Below are 20,159 nucleotides of genomic sequence, written 5' to 3'. Positions count from 1 at the left end.
TCCTCTGCGCAGGCGCTGTGGGACCGCGGAGCTTTCTGGGAAAAGATGGATGCTCACGATCTGTTTCGCCGGCTCGGCGCGGGGGCCAAATTCGACGTGAGACGCTTCTCGGCGGACGCTGCCCGATTCAAGGTACTGTGTGCAAGGCGTCAGAAGCCTGAGTAACTGAGAAGGGGCAGGTGCCGGAGAAGGAACTGGCTGCTGGGGGAGCCGGCACTCGGAGACCCCGTGGCCTGGCTGTGGGGCATTTTCCCTCCCTTGGCGTTCAGCTTACTGCAGCCTTCTGAATGAACTCTTTTTCCCATCATTCTTTAGACTTTGTTGGGTCTAGCAAGGAAACGTTTCCTCCCGGCCTCCTTTCTGAGTTTATTCAAAGCACAGTTAGAATCCTACTTTCAGAAGTTTTTTCCGAAACTGATGGAAAAGAATTTGAAAAACCCCAAACGGAGAGAACAGATGATTTCACAGTAGTCTCTCCAGGTTTGTCTTGGCATGCGTATGCCTTTAGTGGGCATGTTTTTTTTTTTATTCCCGCAACTCCATGGCGTGTTAAGTAACCAATGAGAAGAGCGATTTAGAAATGGGAGATCTTACATAGGGAATTAGTGATAAATCGGGAGTAGTTAGGGCCCAATTGTGGAAAACCTTGAATATCAAGATTTCTTGGTATTGGGACTAGGGACATTTGTGTGTGTGTGCAACACGTGTGTTTCTTCTTTCTCTGTCTGACGGCATAGCGTAGTTGTTAAGAGTTTGAACTCTGGAACCAGATTATTCAGGTAAAATCCTGGGTCGGCCAGTCACTAGTTTTGAGACCTTGGTCAAGTTACTTAACCTCTTAATGCCTCGATTTTCTCATTTGTAATATTGCTGTTTACCTCGTTAGGGTTGTTGAAGGAAGAAGGAATTTAATATATCTAAACAAGCTTAGAAATCTGCCTGACAGCATGTGTTATGTTTATAAGTGTTAGTTGCTATTATGACTATTATTATTACTTTTATAAGGTCAGAAAAGGTATCATCTTGGATTCCATTTGCCCAAACACACACTTGTCAGCTCAAACAAATATTTGGTGAAAGATAAAAAAGATGGGGAGTCATTGTACCCACACCCTTAACTGCCAACACTGCTAGGGTGAAAACAGTGCCAGTCTGTCTATAGATTTCATTTGAAATTTTCTGGGTTTTAGATAGGAAAAAGGAAATATGACTTTGATTCTTCGGAGGTGCTACAGGGACTGGACTTTTTTGGAAACAAGAAGTCTGTCCCAGGTGAGAGTGAATCATCAAGAACTCATCAGGAACTACAAGATGAAGAGAAAAATGAAGAGAGCCTAACTGAAAGGAAGAGGGAGCAGAACAAGAAAAAGAGGAAGATGACTTCAGGTTAGTGCTTGATGTATTTTTTTTTCTTTTTTCTTTTTTCAATTACAGAAATTATGCAAGCTTATGATTACACCTCAGACAGTATACAGCTATTTGTCAGTTGATGGCATTCAGGTTGTTTCCAGGTATTTGTGATTACGAATATTGCTACAATAAGATACCTGTACATATATCTTTTTGTACAGGTGCTGTATTTCTGTAATTAGCATCCTAAATGTGAATTCACTATGTGAAAGAATATGCACACCTCTTTCTTTGAACAGATACAAAATGACTTCCCACAGCCATGTCAATGCTGGATACTGTTGGTCTTAACATTTTAGCCAATCTCATGAGTGAAACTATTTTATAATTTGTATTTTTTTTAATTTATTTATTTTTGGCTGCATTGAATCTTTGTTGCTGAGCGCAGGCTTTCTCTAGTTGCGGCGAGCAGGGGCTACTCTCCATTGCGGTGCGTAAGCTACTCATTGGGTAACTTCTCTTGTTGCAGAGCACGGGCTCTAGGCTCGCCGGCTTCAGTAGTTGTGGCTCGCAGGCTCAGTAGTTGTGGTGCATGGGCTTAGTTGCTCCACAGCATGTGGGATCTTCCCAGACCAGGGCTCAAACCCGTGTCCCCTGCATTGGCAGGCGGATTCTTAACCACTGTGCCACCAGGGAAGCCCCTGTATTTTCTTGATAACTGGTGAGGTTGAACATCTTTTCATAGGCTTTGTTGGATATTTACATTTCAAGTTTTGTGACTTGTTTGTTTTTACACCTTGCCTGTTTTTCACAAGGTTTTTTTCTGTACTCAAAAATAGGAGTATTTACCTTTTTTCTTTGTCTGTTACATCTGTTAAGTTTCCTAGCCATTTTATCCTTCTCATTGGGTGGCTCCTCTTGTTGCAGAGCACGGGCTCTAGGCGCGCGGGCTTCAGTAGTTGTGGCACTCAGGCTCAGTAGCTGTGGCTCACGGGCTCTAGAGCACAGGCTCAGTAGTTGTGGTGCATGGGCTTAGTTGCTCCGCGGCACGTGGGATCTTCCCGGACCGGGGCACGAACCCGTGTCCCCTGCATCGGCAGGCAGACTCTCAACCACTGTGCCACCAGGGAAGCCCTCCTTTCCCAATTTTTATATCTTCTATTACTTTCTTTCATCTAGTTGCAACCACTAGTACTTTTTCTTTTGTTTAGTGTGAAGGTAAGGTATGGCCTGTTTGTGCCACCTAAGAATGTTGCACTTAAAATCTTTTAATTTTTTAAAAATATATTTTAGAAATTACGTCTCAAGAAGTTTCTACTATACAGTGGATATCATCTGTGGAAGCAAAGATTGAAGATAAAAAAGTTAAGAGAGAAAATAAACTAACTTCAGGAAAGTTGGAGCAGCTCAGAAAAGAAAAGGTTAGAAAAATGGCTTCAACCAATTGTTTTTCTGGCCTAATGACTTTTTCGCTATCCTTGAGTTATTCTGGTGGTAAAAGCGAGTATGGTTTTGTTTAGAAGATTACTTACATTAGATTAGATTTTACTTTAATGGAAACTTAAAGCAAAGTAGTGTTTGTGCTGTGGCCGAAATTTTTAAGGTTTAAAATTCTTGAAAGTATCTTGAAATTTTGAAACTTAGGTCCAAATTGATGATGTGTTTAGAATTAAATTTTTAAAATTTCTTATTCCCTTTTGATAAACATGAAATTGGCCCCCTTTCTCCTTTATGTTAAGCTCACACTGGTTTAGAAGGATTTCCTCCGACAGGGATTTGAGAGTTAGAATTCTTAAGAAGCCTATTTTATGACTTGGGACTAGGAGGAGTAGAATTCAGAAGAAACAACAAATATGCCGTTGTCGTGTTTGCTGCTCTCCTGCTGTATTGCAGATGGAGAGTATTGTTCGGCTCAGTTAGTAATCCCGAATCTAGAATTTGGCTGTCTGGATCAGAGAATGGGAAACCAAAAAAAATCAGCATCACTTGATTCTGCTTTTGGCACTCAGTCTTAATAAGTAGAGTTTAGGGTAATCATTAAAAAGCATTGGCACTTGTCTGCTAAGTGCCACATAAAGACAATAGATTGATTCAGTGCCTGCCTTCTAGAAGTTTATATAAGATTGTGACTGTGACAGTAGCACATTAATGTGAATAACACATTATTCATGGCATTGACATTAATATGAGGAAAGTGTGGCTAGATAGGTTTCATTGTTATGAAGGTCTTCCTTCTATGAAAGGGCACGAATTATACCTAATATCTGTATCTTGTAGGGATTGGAATTTAACCAGAAAGTTTCATATGTTACTAAAGCTTATCCCAGAAACCGTTACTGTTGCTTTACAACATCTGACACGGTATTTGACCACATTCATGGCGACTCCTTTATTTCACTTTTCAGATAAACTTCTTCCGGAATAAACATAAAATTCATGTCCAAGGAACTGATCTTCCTGACCCAATTGCTACATTTCAGCAACTTGACCAGGAATTTAAAATCAATTCTCGACTGCTTCAGAACATTCTAGATGCAGGCTTCCAGATACCTACGCCAATCCAAATGCAAGCCATTCCAGTTATGCTGCATGTGAGTATGAAGGCCTGTAAGTGAGTATGCGTGCATGTGTATGTGTGTGTGTGTTCATTCTCTTTCCTCTGTCTTTGAAATGTTCCTTTCTGCCTTATCTCTCCTTGTTGAAATCCTACCCTTGATTTCAAGGTCCGTCTCTAATACCTGTGCCTCCGTAAGATTTGTCTTGATCACTACTGCTAGATGTGATCTTTTTCCTTTACCAACACTGTTTCCCCTACCACCCAGTTCTCCATGTGTTTTCTTTTTCTTGCAACATTTGTCTTACACTTTACTATGGATTTGCATTAATTATATTCATCTCTTCCATTTAACTAAGAGTGTTAATCTTCTGAGGATAGGGACTATGTTCTGTTTTTTCATCCATGATTTAGTTTGTAATATTCAAGAACTATTTCAGAAATACAGAATTCTTGTACATAACCTGACTTTGTTTTTATCCCAGTACTTTTTATTATTGAAGTCTATTTAAGTACCAAAAAAATGCATAGATTTTAAGTGCACAGTTCATTGAGTTTCAACAGTGCATACCCTATGTAACCATCAACTCAGTGAAGATGTGTAGCATTTCTGTCACTCCAGCCAGTTCTCTCATACCCCTTCCATTCAGTCCTCACCTGACCCCCGCCCAGAGGTAAGCACTTTTCTGGTTTCTATTGCCATGTTTTAGTTTTTCCTCTTATAGAATCATGTAAGTGGAATCATTCATTATTTACTCTTTTTGGTTTCTTTCACTCTAATACAGTTTTTGAGATTCCTCCATGTTGCATATATCAGTAGTTTGTTACTGAGTAGTATTCTGTTGTATGAATATACCATAATTTGTTTATGTGTTGTTGATAGAGGTATGAGTTAACTTAGACTTTTGGAAATTAAGTTTTTCTGAGGTTTCTTTTTGTAGTGGTGAGAGCTGACTTTTTTCCCCAACATAACCAAGATGGCCTTCAGTTCTAGTAGCCAAAGGATATGAGTTCCCTCTCTCCTCATCCATACTAACCCTTTTCATTTTCTTTGGGAACTGAAATAAGAATATATATGAATGATGTTGTTGACTGACATTATAGTAAATTTGCTTTTAGTTTTCATTTAAGGTTGTTTCTGTAGTGACCTTAACTTAAAGCTTTAAAAATCACAGTGACAAAAAAAAAAAAATCACAGGCTCCGGATGCACAGGCTCAGCGGCCATGGCTCACAGGCCCAGCCGCTCCGCGGCATGTAGGATCTTCCCGGACCGGGGCACGAACCCATGTCCCCTGCATCCGCAGGCGGACTCTCAACCACTGCACCACCAGGGAGGCCCTCACCACTTTTTATTTCTTACTTTTAGCCATTCTGTTATTTATTAAAACCTTCTTTAAGGATGGAGCAATGCAGATATCAGGTCAAAAAGTTGGTTTTGTAATTTTGCTTTGATAAAGAGGTTTAGGGGAAAGAAAAATTGAAATAATGGAAATAAGGTTGTGAATCATCTTTGGGTTTTAGTTATCTACTTTCTTTACCCAGTTCAAATGAACTTTAGTAATACTGCTCAGAAACTCTATTGGGGCGGTTGTAGCAGGGGTGGGTAGAAAAGCAAATATCGGAGAAGTTAGAAGAGTGATGGAAATGTGAGTGTTTGGATTTATTATGTATAATTTTGTTATTTTTATGGCTGGTAGCATTGTTTGACTGGGCTCTGAAAAATGTATGTACTCTTACTTAATATACTCTTTTTAGGGTCGAGAACTTCTGGCTTCTGCTCCTACTGGATCTGGAAAGACTTTGGCTTTTAGCATTCCTATTTTAATGCACCTGAAACAACCCACAAACAAAGGCTTCAGAGCCCTGATTATATCACCAACACGAGAACTTGCCAGCCAGGTATGACTGGTACTTTCTGAAGAGGTTGTGTTTGTGTTTGTCAGTCATCTTTCTTATTTGAGGGTAATAGAAAGGTCCAAAAGAGTAAGGCCCGTGTCTTTCTCATGGTCACATATTCTGTTCAAAGCACACTTCTCTGTGTCTTACTGCATGTGGGCCAGTCTTTTAAGTCTTTTCAGTTTTATAAAATATGTTGTTCTTAACATTTATACTTTGGTATATGCTCTAAGATCCTTGAAGTTGGAAGGCTACTATCATATATAGTTCCCCTCTAAAACTTTTTTTCCTCACCTAGAAAAATGAAACCTCATCTCAGTTTTTGAGAAAGTAAAACTATACAATGATCCACTCTACCCTCCCAATGTGCTTAATATAAAATACATGCTAAGTATGAAATAGTTTTGTAACAGTACTGTATTCTACAAACAATATGTAACAGAATGGAAGAGTTTTGGTTTTATCTCTTGGAACTAGTTTACTAGACCGGAAGAAACTACTGAATCTTACTTAGTATTGACGTTCCAAAATGCTGAGATTCCAGGTTAATCTACAGATTATTATGGGCTTAATTTCAGGTATTCATGAGTTGATACTAGATTTATTTTGTTAATAATGAAAAAGAGACTATACATCTTATCCAAGTATTTTAGCAGCTAATGTTTTTATCATTTTCTGTTTCAGATTCACCGAGAGTTAGTAAAAATATCTGAGGGAACAGGATTCAGGATACACATGATCCACAAAGCAGCAGTTGCAGCCAAGAAATTTGGACCTAAATCATCTAAGAAGTTTGGTAAGGGGCTTCGTGCTTGAGATGTAAGGGAGTTAGAAATTACAAGTATCCTAATTGCTACCTAGAAGTTCTTCAAGTGTAGTTAGTTGGATTTTTAGAAAAGCTGAAAGAGATCTCCTCCTCACCCCCACCCAGTAGATATATAAATATATACCAGTGGTTCTCAACCAGAGGTGATTCTGCCCTTCACCCCCACCTCACCCTCTATCCCAGGGATACTTGGCAATATCTGGAGACATTTTAAGTCATCACAGCTGGGGAGAGGTGCTACTAGTATAGGGACAGAAGCCAGGGATGCTGTTAAACATCCTACAACACACAGGTCAGCCTCCTACAACAAGGAGCTGTCTGAACCAAAATGCCAGTAGTGCTGAGGTTGAGAATCCCTGCTTATTCTATTGATTGTTAATCTGCCATGGAAATATTCTGCAGATAAGATTGATTTACATCCCTCCTCTTAGATCAGCCAGAGAATCTGTTTTACTTGTCTTTTATCTTGAGCTTCTGAGTAAAGTTGCATTTAAGGAAAGTATTTTCCTGAAAAACAAACAAATGTTTGTTAAGCAAATTGGTGGATTATAGTATTCTTGCCTCTTAGAAGCTGAGAAAGCAGATCAGATAAAAGGAGAGTAAGGATATAGTAGTTTGTGCTATGATGGATTTAAAAAATATGTATATTAGCTTATTGTGGTGTTGGTGGTGTAGTGAATATAACCACTTCTCCCCACCTGAGGTTATTAACGGAAATTCAGGAGACTTAATCCCCTAATTCAAGAGGGATGAATGTTGTTTTTGCAATTTGTACCATTTATTTTTCCTTACAGATATTCTTGTGACTACTCCAAATCGACTAATCTATTTATTAAAGCAAGATCCTCCGGGAATAGACTTAACAAGGTAAATTACTTTAATAATGTCTTTTATGTGTGTTTTTCATTAAATTGATTATATTTTGTCCTCAGTTACTTGTATTATTGCTCTTTGGAGCTTGCTATGTTGATGCTGAGAAAAATGGTTTTCATTAAACTCATAGAAAAGTAACTATCCTGGTCTGGAAGAAAGTTAACAGATTCCGATAAGCAGTTAGTACAGAATTCGCCTAGAAATTTTCACATCTTTCAGCAATGGTGATGGCGTTCATAAGGTTTATCTGAGCTTCTGTCATTGCCAGTGGAACCTCATATCTTTGGGGCTAATGGAATAGGTACATTAATTTATATTTATTTTGTTTTTACCTTTTTCTTGCTTATTTTCTTATACTTTTTCTGGTATGATATGTAGATCTGAGAAGCATCATTGTGGTTGGACTTCTTCATTTGTTCCCACAGGTAGTGAAGCATCTTGGATCTTTCAGTTCAATACCCACAAGTTTTTTTTTTGTTATTTCTTAGTGTTGAATGGCTGGTAGTAGATGAATCAGATAAACTGTTTGAAGATGGCAAAACTGGGTTCAGAGACCAGCTGGCTTCCATTTTCTTGGCCTGCACATCCCACAAGGTCAAAAGAGCTATGTTCAGTGCAACTTTTGCCTATGATGTTGAGCAGTGGTGCAGACTCAACTTGGATAATATCATTACTGTTTCCATTGGAGCAAGGTAATTGTTCTTCCACATTATCCCACTCATTTTTTAAAAAAACACAAGTCATTATTTTAGACTAAAAGAGATAGGTTGTGTGGGTTAAGATTGATAAAAAGAGTTTGACTGAAAGAAATATATTCTTTAAAGTCAAGATTGATTAAGCATTTTCTATTTTAGAATAATCCAAAGGGAGATTCTCATATTGTCATATTAATATTCCTATCCTCATGCGTTTAGTTGGTTTTTCCAATCCACAAAGTATGACATGAGCTCTGTGGCCACCCAAAGGATTTAATCTCGTTGATGGCTTAACAAAGTAGGGCCACAGAGAAGGAAGCTGATGTTACTGAGCCACTTGATTTATAATTGCTTTTTAAAAATATTTTGGGGAGCATTTATGCTAAATGATAGAGAAAAGTCTTATGAAATTATGATATTGCCACTTGATATACTATAATGCAACGCATGAAATGGTCAGAGTGAAGATTGTAGCTATATGAAAAGGTGCCTGTAGTACCATGTTAAGTAAAACAGAAGCCAAATGAAACAGTAAAGAATATCCTGTCTACTTTCAACATAAAACTCCTGTGTATAAAAAGAAAAATAGAACAGATTAACCATAAACATAATTATAAAGGCAGATAACAGAATGGAAAAAGTATATATACATGGTATAGAGTGTTAATAAAGCCTAAAGATACCTCACCCCAACTGTTTGTCAATAAATAAACCTTTGCTAACCATTAAGAAAAAAATTTAGGCATCTGTAACAACCCCCTTTAAAACGTTCTCATTTTACCCAATAATTTTACTTTTAGAAAGATTCTGTAAGTAATTAGACACATGAAAATTTATGACTAGAACACAGCAAAATGTCGAAGTTTATTCTAAAATGGTAGAATTGTGGGTAATTTATTTTATTGTTTATGTCTTTATTTTTTTTAATTTTCTTGAGATAACATTTTTATAATCATAACAAAACATTCAAAGACCTAAATAGACATTTCTCCAAAGACATCCAAATGGCCAGTAGGCACATGAAAAGATGCTCAACGTCACTAATTATTAGAGAAATGCAAATCAAAAGTACAATGAGGTATCACCTCACACCAGTCAGAATGGCCATCATCAAAAAGTCTACAAAGAATAAATGCTAGAGAAACTAACACAACATTGTAAATCAACTATACTCCAATAAAAATTAAAAAAAGAATAAATGCTGGAGAGGGTGTGGAGAAAGGGAACCCTCTTACATTGTTGGTGGGAATGTAAATTGGTGCAGCCACTATGGAAAATAGTATGGAGGTTCCTTAAAAAACTAAAAATAGAGTTACCATATGATCCAGCAATCTCAACTCCTGGGCATATATCCTGAGAAAACTATAATTCGAAAAGATACATGCACCCCAGTGTTCATAGCAGCACTATTTACAATAGCCAAGACATGGAAGCAACCTAAATGTCCATTGAGAGATGATGGGTAAAGAAGATGTGGTGTACACACACACACACACTTAAACACACACACACAGAGGAATATTATTCAGTCATAAAAAAGAATGAAATAATGCCATACAGCAACATGGATGGGCCCAGAGATTATCATACTAAGTGAAGTAAGTCATACAGAGAAAGACAAATATCATATGATATCACTTATATGTGGAATCTAAAAAATGATACAAATGAACTTATTTACAATGCAGAAACAGGCTTACAGACATAGAAAACAAAGTTACAGTTACCAAAGGGAAAAGGCAGAGGTGGGGATAAATTAGGAGTTTTGGATTAGCAGATACAAACTACTGTATATAAAATAGATAAACAACAAGGTCCTACTGTATAGCACATGGAACTATATTCAGTATCTTGTAATAAACTATAATGGAAAAGAATCTGAAAAATAATATATATATACACACACACACATATATATACACACATAACTGAATCACTTTGCCATACACCTGAAACTAATATAACATTGTAAATCAATTATACTTGGATTAAAAAGAATGAATAAAATATTTAAAAATAACAACTTTGTCTTTAAGTTAAAATATAAATAATTCAGTACTTATATTGACAGTGGAAAAGGTCATTCTGTTGGAGTTGTGTGTAAATTTTTTCATTTATTTAGAATTCAAGGGGGGAAACAAAAATTGGCTCTTGCAAACTACAAGGGATGTTTTCTTCTTAGGAATTCTGCAGTAGAGACCGTAGAACAAGAGCTTCTCTTCGTTGGGTCTGAGACTGGAAAACTTCTGGCCATGAGAGAACTTGTTAAAAAGGTATATTTGGACTACATTCTTGAGTTTTGTTAATGTTCACCAAGCCTTGTATTACTAGGTGTAATATTACTAGCAATTACTTGTATTACTAGCCTTGGAAGACGGATTTATTATGAGCACTTAACTTCCTGGCAGACCCTTGATTGGGGCTCTGCTGGGTCTCCTGCCTCCTGCTGGCAGTCTTGGGGGTCTCTCTGTCCCAGCTTCTCCCTGCCCACACCCTAACTCCCATCCAGAACTGGCTGCAGGGCCCCCAGCTCTCCTCCCTGTCCCCAGGTAGGGTGATCAGTGCTGTGGCCTGGGTCCCTGAGCTGTGTGCTATTGAGGGGGTCCTGCCACAGGACTCCTGGGTGGGCCCCCCTCCGTGCCCTGGCTGTTTCCATATTTAAGCTGAAATAAAAGGTTTTAGAATCTTAAAAAAAAAAAAAAAGGGAGGTTGAGTGCTATTCCTGCGTCATATTTAGTAATCCAGTGGTAAATCGGTAAGAAGCACATTGGAGCAACTCTTGTCTCGAAGGGGAGAGGCTCTCCTCTCAGAATATATTAAGATTTCTGTTCCCAGCTCGGGGTAGGCCAGGGAAAGACCTACCTGCTGCCCTGAATGCCTCCTTTTTCCACACCAGCACGCTGCGGGTTCTGTTCCAGACCACCACAGTAAGGCCAATGTCACAATAAAGTGAGTCACAGGAATTTTCTGGTTTCCCAGTGTATAGATAAGTTATGTTTACACTATATTGTAGTCTATTAAGTGTGCAATAGCATATGTCTAAAAAACAATGTACATACCTTAACTTAAAAATACTTTATTGCTGAAAATGCTAACCAACACCTGAGCCTTCACTGAGTCATAGCAGAAACATTAAAGATCACTCACTGATCATAGATCACAACAGCAAATATAATGAAGAAGTTTGAAATATTGTGAGAATTACCAAAATGTGATACAGAGACGTGAAGTGAGCAAATGCTGTTGGAAAAATATGGTGCTGAACATTGAGTCGCCACAAACCTTCAATTCGTAAAAAACACAATATCTGCAAAGTGCAATTAAACAAAGTATGCCTGTATATATCTGCCCCTGAATCTCCCCCCATCACTCTCCTGGTTTCTTAGAGAACTGGGGCATTAATGAATAGGACACTAGAGTGGGGTTTTTTGTTTTATTAATGAGTTAATAGAAATATAGTACTTACAGTAGTGCTTGGCACATAATAAATGCTATTATGTACATGTTTTACTAATGTTCTTAAGGATATCATTTGGCAGTAGGAAATTTAAGGTTTTCACAGATACTCAAATGGAATTATACACCAGAGATTTTTAGCCATGTATAAACTTCAGGAGTTCTGTGAACCTTCTGAAATTATATGTAACATTTTGTGTGAATGTGTGGTTGCCTGTTAGAAAGCTTCATAGCTTTCTTTCATTACATTCTGAAAGGGTGCGTGGACCAAAATAATAAGGTTAAGCCCTAATGCTGACAGTCAAAAATATAGAAAGCTGGTTTGAGAGAGAGGTGGGGTTTGATGATATTAATGTAAAAAATAAAAATCATTTGCTTAGGGCTGCTGGTTGATAACTGAGATTTTATGGAACTTGATAAGATAAAGATTATATTGAGAGAACTGAGAACCAAGGACTAAGCTTTGGGGAATACCCACAGTTAGGATAAATAACAGATTAAAATGACAGTTATTGGGGCTTCCCTGGTGGTACGGTGATTGAGAATCCGCCTGCCAGTGCAGGGGACACGGGTTCGAGCCCTGGTCCAGGAAGATCCCACATGCCGTGGAGCAACTAAGCCTGTGCACCACAACTACTGAGCCTGCGCTCCAGAGCCCGTGAGCCACAACTGCTGAAGCCCATGCACCTGTAGCCCGTGCTCTGCAACAGGAGAAGCCACCACAATGAGACCACACACCACAATGAAGAGTAGCCCCTGCTCACCGCAACTAGAGAAAACCCACACGCAACAACGAAGACCCAATGCAGCCAAAAATAAATGAAATAAATAAATTTATTTTAAAAAAAATGACAGCTATTACATTTTAAGAAGAAACAAAAATGTTCTGAAGCACAGAAGCAATCAGATGATTATTTCAAAGAGTGGGCATCCATTGCTGTAGAAAGATGAAGGGGAATTAATTAGACAAGATTATTGGAATTAGATGGAGAGCCTGTACTCCACAACAAGAGAAAGAACCACACTGTAGAGAATGGATGGTGAGGAAGACAGAGGCAGGCTTGGACCTCTGGTCTAAGAAATTTGTCAATTTCTAAATTAAAATGAACTAAAGTCATATGAAATACTGCAGTTATATTCTTGATTATGGATTATGTATGCTTTCTTTTAGGGTTTCAATCCACCTGTTCTTGTTTTTGTTCAGTCCATTGAAAGGGCTAAAGAACTTTTTCATGAGCTCATATATGAAGGTATTAATGTGGATGTTATTCATGCAGACAGAACTCAGCAACAGGTAAAGTCAAATGCATACTTTCAAAGCAATAACGAACAACTAAATTTTTTTTAATTGGCATTAAATTTATGAAGTACTTGTTTTCCATTCCTAGAGTGGTACTAAAACATTTAATATATGTTCTGTTAACCAGAGAGATAACACAGTCCATAGCTTCAGAGCAGGAAAAATCTGGGTTCTTATTTGTACAGCCTTGCTAGCCAGAGGGATCGATTTTAAAGGTGTGAACCTGGTCATCAACTATGACTTTCCAACCAGCTCAGTGGAATATATCCACAGGATAGGTGAGTCGTGTGCCCCACCCCTCTACTCACCTCTCTTAGCACCACTACCAGCCCCTTCAGCATGCTCAAGTTTTTAGTGCTGTGAAAATCCAGTGATTTGTATATGTGATTCTTGAAGGTCCCATTCCTCCCAAAAGTAGGTTTTTTTTAATGGTCTGGTTTCTCTTAGGTCGAACTGGAAGAGCCGGGCATAAAGGAAAAGCTGTTACATTTTTCACTGAAGATGATAAACCATTATTAAGAAGGTAAATTAGGAGAAAAAATTTAGCATTAAGTTGGCAAAATTGATTCATTATTCTCATACACAGTTAACGGATAATTACAAAATGGCTGTGTCCCAAATTCTGTTATGGTATTAGTCAAACAAACCTTAGCCATGAAAAAAAGAAAAATGATCAAAGGGCCTCGTTTTTGCCCTTCCATTGTTAGATTTTGGAAGTATTCACAATGGAATATTCATTAAGTTTCAGACCCACGGGCTTTCTTGGTGGCACAGTGGTTAAGAATCCGCCTACCAATGCAGGGGACACGGGGTCGAGCCCTGGTCCAGGAAGATGCCACGGAGCAACTAAGCCCGTGGGCCACAACTACTGAGCCTGCGCTTTAGAGCCTGCGAGCCACAACTACTGAGCCCATGTGCCAGAACTACTGAAGCCTGTGCACCTAGAGCTTGTACTCCACAAGAGAAGCCACCTTAATGAGAGGCCTGTGCACAACGAAGAGTAGCCCGCACTCGTTGCAACTAAAAAGAGCCCGCGCATAGTAACAAAGACCCAATGCAGGCAAAAGTTAATTAATTAAAAAAAAAAAGTTTCAGACTCACAGAATTCTCCCAATAGCCTTCACTTGATATTACTCAAAATGTAATATTAAGGTTTTGGATTAATTGTTTAAAGTTAACCCCTGAGTCTCTTATAGCCCCGTCAAAATGATCTCTTAGCATGGGTGTATTCTTCCCATTACTCTTAGGGGCAGCTGGAGTTTTATGTTGAGTCCCAGGATCACCTGTCATAGAGGAAAAACTGTTTTAGTAACACACTCTAATATTCAGTTGTAGCCCCTTGAAGCCTGGGTAACCTATGATAGATACACTTTTAGAATCTTAATTTAGCCCATCGTCATAGATTTTAATATAGAAGCTGAGTTTCCTACATTTGGGCTGCCTACAGAAATTTTAGGCTGATGATAATTGGCAACAGTTCATATTTCTAACAAATGAAGTTGAGTTGTGGATGTAGGCAGTTTGTACTTTATTCTGTTTATCAGTTTTGGCGAAGATTTTGCTTCGTGCCTTCTGAGCCTTGGCTCTGTCAGCCTTGATTTTGCTGTGATCAGATTTTCACATGTGGTGTGTAGGGGAGTACATTCCAATAGCCTAGATTCACCTGAGTTCTCAGCAACTCCAAGCATGTGCATCTGATGACCCCCATATCAGTACAACTGTGTACCTCAGTTTTCCATCTGGGAAATGGGGATAATGATAGTATTTACTACAAAGGGTTGTAAGGATTGAATAAGTTACTACAGTAAGTCCCCTACATACAAACAAGTTCCGTTCCGAGAGTGTGTTCGTTAAGTCCAGTTTGTTCATAAGTCCAACAAAGTTAGCCTAGGTACCCAGCTAACACAACCGGCTATATAGTACGTATTGTAATAGGTTTATAATAGTTTTCACACAAATAATACATAATAAACCCCAAAATAAAACATTTTTAATCTTACAGTACAGTACCTTGAAAAGAACAGTAGTACAGTACAACAGCTGGTGCTTCTTAGCAGTACCAGCTACGTCACCACTGCTTTTATGCTTGCTTCCGGACACCCTGGGCTTGAAACAAAGATACTGTGCTACTGTACTCTATACAGTACTGTACAGTAAAGTACACAAAAGCACAACCACTTGTAGAGGATGTATGCATATGACAGTGTACGCCAGACATGTGAACTAATTTACCTGATTGGGCATGCGAATGCATGTTTACATCTTTGAAAGTTCAAAACTTGAAGGTTCATTTGTAGGGGACTTACTGTATACATGAGAAGCTTGAGACCATGTCAAGCTTTATCATTTAATAAATTTAAGTATGACTCTGACTTCAGTCAGTGTCTCATCCAATACTGGGCTTAGTAGCTTTTTAGGGCTTGTTAAATATTGAGTAGAAACAGATGCTATCTAAAATTTTCATCAAGACATTGATTTCAGTCCAGCAGACTGTTCTCTCAGTAATCCAATATGACTGTATCTGGTAATAATTGATAATAATTTATCAGAACACTTTACTGGATTACTTTTTTGTTTGTGTAGTTTTAATTCCTCTTGTATTGTGCAGAGGGTTTATGTACATAAACATCAGTTTGACAAGATACAAATTTACGTTTATGGGTACCTTTTTCAGTGTTGCCAATGTTATCCAGCAGGCCGGATGTCCTGTCCCAGAATACATAAAAGGTTTCCAGAAGCTACTAAGGTACAATCTTGAATTTACCTGGAGCTTCTCTCTCTCTCTCTCTTTACATATATATTCTTGATTTCACACTCTTATACATTATAGTTCTAATAATAGTACTATTTTTAGAACATTTTAAGATTAAAATTTTTCCTTTTAAATATGTGTGAATACTGTCTGTTCTTTCCCTGCCAGTTTTTCATCCTTGAAATTTTAAGTATTCAGATTTTTAAAGTATTATTCAACATGAGTGAAATATGCTGAGATTTTGTTCTAATTCATAAAACTGATAAAAAGCAGTTAATTGGCCAAAATCAAACTCTAGTGTTTGTTAGCACAAGATATAAGAGTGACACACGACATATTTTAATCATAATCAGTGCCTTTTAAAAAATTGGTTGAATTTATCATCCCTTTGGGTTACCTCTCTAGATGCTGTTAGGTAACCTAGTATATTAAAGTGGATACAGTGGTGTCACTGTAAATCTGTAAGTGGATGAAGGAAACGAATTTTGTGAACCAAAGAACCAAAACTAGTTTTAGCTCTTTTAAATTAAGTTGCAGTTAATTCAGTTCTTTCTTTGTAACTTTCAGTAAACAAAAGAAAAAGATGATTAAGAAGCCTTTGGAAAGGGAGAGCATTAGTACAACTCCAAAATATTTCTTAGAAAAAGCTAAGGATAAACGGTAAGTATATGGTAAAAGTTACTGTTTGATTCTGGCATATTCTTATAACGTAAGCATTATTTTTCCTTAGGATAGATTTTTAGAAGTAGAATTTGGTAGGTCTACAGTCCATTATAGAAGGTAATAAAAGTAATATATCTTAGGTTGCCTGTGATTTGGAAACTTGGATAATTCAATCTTGGAATTTTTCTTTATCTGTATATTAATGATCTGTATTTCTCCATCTTTGAAAATATGATTTCAATTCACTATGAATTAGAATTGCACTGTCCACCATCTCCACACAGCCTGTATCTGGGCACACTACTGAGGCCAGTAGTTAGGACTGCTGACTCACATTGATGGAGTCTTCCTTCAAGCTCCATATTCTGGGCAGGATTTCAGTAGGATCTTGGGCTTATGCTGAAGCACATTGTAACACCTCTGAACAGTATGACTTGAGTAAATTTGTAGTCATTTAGCTGAAGTTTTGAGGATTTTAAAGTATAGGTTTTTTTTTTTTTTTTTAGCATACACACAGGACTACCTTTTTTGCCTGTTACTGCCAGGAAACTACATGATTTCATAGGGGATTTCACAGTACTATTCTTTCCACTATTTAAGGAAAAATGACACTCTTCAAATTCTATTAGTACCAGTTAATATATAACATATATAAAATGTAGGCATTTACCAAGTTCTACTGTTCACCTTCAGTCTTACTACATATATAATATGTAGTGAGGTGTATGAATGGATGTAAAATGAGACGACCCCTTTCCTGAAGTTAGGGAAAGGAGATTAATATACATGAGAAAAGTTAGATAATAATTTTTAAATAAAACAGAAGTTTAGAGAAGGGAAAAAATCATTATGGATTGGTGTAGTTACAGAAAGTTTCAAGGAAGTAGAATTATGTTCAAGGATGGGTAAAATTTAGGCATGTAGAAGGAACAAGGTGAACCCAGGCGAGAAAACCTGCACTTTCCTTCTGAGTGAAAGAGTCTGCCTGGCATTTTGTATTGGTTGTGGGAAATAATGTTCAGCCCCAGTACATAGACTGTACAGAGTGTCCCAAAGGGTTCGGTGGTTTTAAGCTTTAATAACTTGGGAAGAACAAATGTTACAACCTTATAAAACTACATCATTTGAAAGATTATTTTAATTTAACTAGTACTTATTCAGTTTTGTGCGTTCTTAATACATTTTTATTTTTATTCTTTGTGGCAACAGTTCCTGGGTGACAGACCAGTGGATTGGTAGAGAAGGTTGCCCTGCTTGGTCACCTTATCTGTCTCATAAGACTTTTTCTTGTGGTGGGCTGCTGCAGAATTGTTGCATACACATCAGAACCTCATTCTTTGGGTGATCTCAAAGCTAGGATTGGAAATGCAGTCCTTTCAGGCACTGAGCCGCAGCTGATAAAAGTTTTTACAAAGGTCGAAAATTGTCTAGAGCATAAGATCATGGCTGTGTTGAACTGTAAAAATAAAATCAATATTTTAAATAATGACAGTTTAATTGCTGATTTTTTAAGTTTGTAGCTTTTAATGATCTGAGGTTATTAAAACTTAAAGCTGCGCTAAGACTTTGAGGACACTTGTTACAAACCTTGTCACTAGCCCCCTGCTTAAGATGCTTTGGTTCTGTCTCTATTTTCTTTACATTTAAAGGCCATACTTCTTAACATAGCATACAAACAAGATCTGATCTAGCTTACCTTTCCACTGTAGATGTTGCTTTAATGATCCTACCCACACCTGTGGCCTCAGCTCTATGCTGATAAATCTTAAGTCCATATCTTCAAGCCCAGCTTCCCAACTGAGCTATAAACCTGAAGCCTGTTGCCTAATGGGTGTCACTTCAGGCGCTGCAAACTCAAACTGGTATAGTAGGGCGTAGGGGAGATTGGATTTGGAGCCAGAATAACTGGCTCTAATAACACCTTTTCCTGTGTGACTTTGCACAAGTCACTTCACCTCTCTAAGCCTCTTTCCCCCTATATATAATGGAAATGGTTATATAAATAATACCAACTCTGCCACTCAGAGTTGGTGGAGGATTAAATGAACTGATATACATCTAAGAACTTTGCATTACTGTACTGTAGTATGTGAATATTGATTATTTTCTCAAAACTTTTTTTCCTTTTCCTGTGTTAACAGTTAGTTGATGGCATTCACCATTCACCAAAGTCTAAAATCAGACTGTCATGTCTAAAATTTTTACCAGTGTCATGTCTAATATTTATTACCAGTGTGTGATGATCAGCAAGTTACTTAACCACTCTACCTCATTTTCCACATCTGTAAAATGAGGATAATAATAGAATCTTCTTCGTAAGTTAGGAAGACTATCTGAGTTGATACATATAAACGACTTATAAACAGTATCTGGCATTTAATCAATGTGAACTCTTCTTATTAATTCAGGATCAGAATCTGTCTTTTATACCATGTTGTAGTGTAGTTTACTGTGGTGTTTCTGTCTCACTTACCTGGATGTGGTTTTCTAAAGGGCAAAGACACATCTTTGTGTTCCTAGTGCCTTGTATACTTGATTATACAGGAGGTTTCAGTAAATGTTTATTAAACTGGTAGAGTTTTGGAAAGTACATATATCTAAAATTTCTAGGGCTTCCCTGGTGGCGCAGTTGTTGGGAGTCCGCCTGCCGATGCAGGGGACGCGGGTTCGTGCCCCGGTCCGGGAGGATCCCACATGCCGTGGAGCGGCTGGGCCTGTGAGCCATGGCCGCTGAGCCTGTGCGTCTGGAGCCTGTGCTCCGCAACGGGAGAGGCCACAACAGTGAGAGGCCCGCATACAGCCAAAAAAAAAAACAACAACAACAAAAAATTTCTAATTCAACTTTCCTTTCATTGTCACAGGAAAAAGGTCACTGGTCAGAACAGCAAGAAGAAAGTAACTCCTGAGGACAAAAGTTAAAAACAGACTTCTAAAAAGACTATATCACAAATGTGATTTTATGATTCCAGCATGAATGTTGTTTTCATGGAATACATTGTCTTATAATCACCTGTACCAAACATTTGAAATCAACTACAAGAACATGGGACTAGTGAAAAATGATCCTAAACTATCAGTGCATCATGTCAAGTTTCAATTCATAGGTGATTTTTTAAATCATTATATAATGGAAAAAACATTCATTGACATTCATGTGGTTTGAATCCAGAGCGATGCTTCTTACAGAAGAACAAAAGTTTATGCTAAAAATAACAACACCCAAATGTGGTGAACTGGATTTTTCCCTTCAAGTGTGGAAGAGCGTGTCGTGTATGCTGTGGAGAGGCGTTTGGAACCACATTGCGAAGTAAAGTCTTGAGGTTGAATGCCCCTTCCCACCCACTTTTTTTTTTTTTTTTTTTTTGGATGGACAAGAAGCAGCACGGGCTGTCTACCAAGAATAAACCTACTGCTCTCTTTATTTCACTGTTTCTTAATTTGTTGATGGCCTTTTGTGATATGAGCCACAACAAGATGCCTTTTATATGGCTGGTTATTCAAGTTCACTAGAATTTTAAATTCTTTGAGCTATATATAAATATCTTTTACCTCATCCCTATCGTAGCTCAGACCTTACCTTCATAATGTTGCAGCTATAAGATTATGGTCAGCTTCTCCCTTTCTTACTTCATTTTCCATCATTTAACCATGTTCTTTCCTGTCTCTTTCCATTTGAGATGACTTTGCTTGAAAAGTGATAAACATTTTATCCTGATAAGGAAGAATGTTCCTGTTACTTGATCCACCTCTGGCTCCCTTCTCTTACAGCTTATCTTTCCTAAGGCTTTATGGC

At 37.8% G+C, this 20,159-nt stretch overlaps 1 protein-coding gene across 1 annotated transcript; it reads left to right on the top strand.

Moving 5' to 3' along the window:
• On the top strand, positions 1 to 19,787 carry DDX52 (DExD-box helicase 52). The gene is made up of 15 exons (XM_067717379.1): positions 1 to 132; positions 1,191 to 1,386; positions 2,644 to 2,771; positions 3,756 to 3,941; positions 5,661 to 5,804; positions 6,486 to 6,597; positions 7,422 to 7,494; positions 7,989 to 8,192; positions 10,378 to 10,468; positions 12,823 to 12,945; positions 13,079 to 13,229; positions 13,399 to 13,474; positions 15,626 to 15,697; positions 16,271 to 16,363; positions 19,228 to 19,787. Exons 1-15 carry the CDS (start codon positions 46 to 48, stop codon positions 19,283 to 19,285), a joined length of 1,794 nt encoding a protein of 597 aa, XP_067573480.1. The 5' UTR covers positions 1 to 45; the 3' UTR covers positions 19,286 to 19,787.
• Positions 19,788 to 20,159: the final 372 nt, after the last annotated feature.

The sequence above is a fragment of the Pseudorca crassidens genome, chromosome 19, assembly GCF_039906515.1.
Source record: "Pseudorca crassidens isolate mPseCra1 chromosome 19, mPseCra1.hap1, whole genome shotgun sequence".
NCBI lineage: Eukaryota > Metazoa > Chordata > Mammalia > Artiodactyla > Delphinidae > Pseudorca > Pseudorca crassidens.
This window is presented reverse-complemented; position numbering and strand designations above follow the sequence as displayed.

What these genes read in the sequence shown, in the direction of transcription:
- DDX52 (XM_067717379.1), top strand. Translation starts at nt 46, where the DNA reads ATGGATGCTCACGATCTGTTTCGCCGGCTCGGCGCGGGGGCCAAATTC. An exon ending in CCATTCCAGTTATGCTGCAT is followed by an intron (nt 3,942 to 5,660) that starts GTGAGTATGAAG and finishes TACTCTTTTTAG; the next exon opens with GGTCGAGAACTTCTGGCTTC. An exon ending in CCGGGAATAGACTTAACAAG is followed by an intron (nt 7,495 to 7,988) that starts GTAAATTACTTT and finishes GTTATTTCTTAG; the next exon opens with TGTTGAATGGCTGGTAGTAG.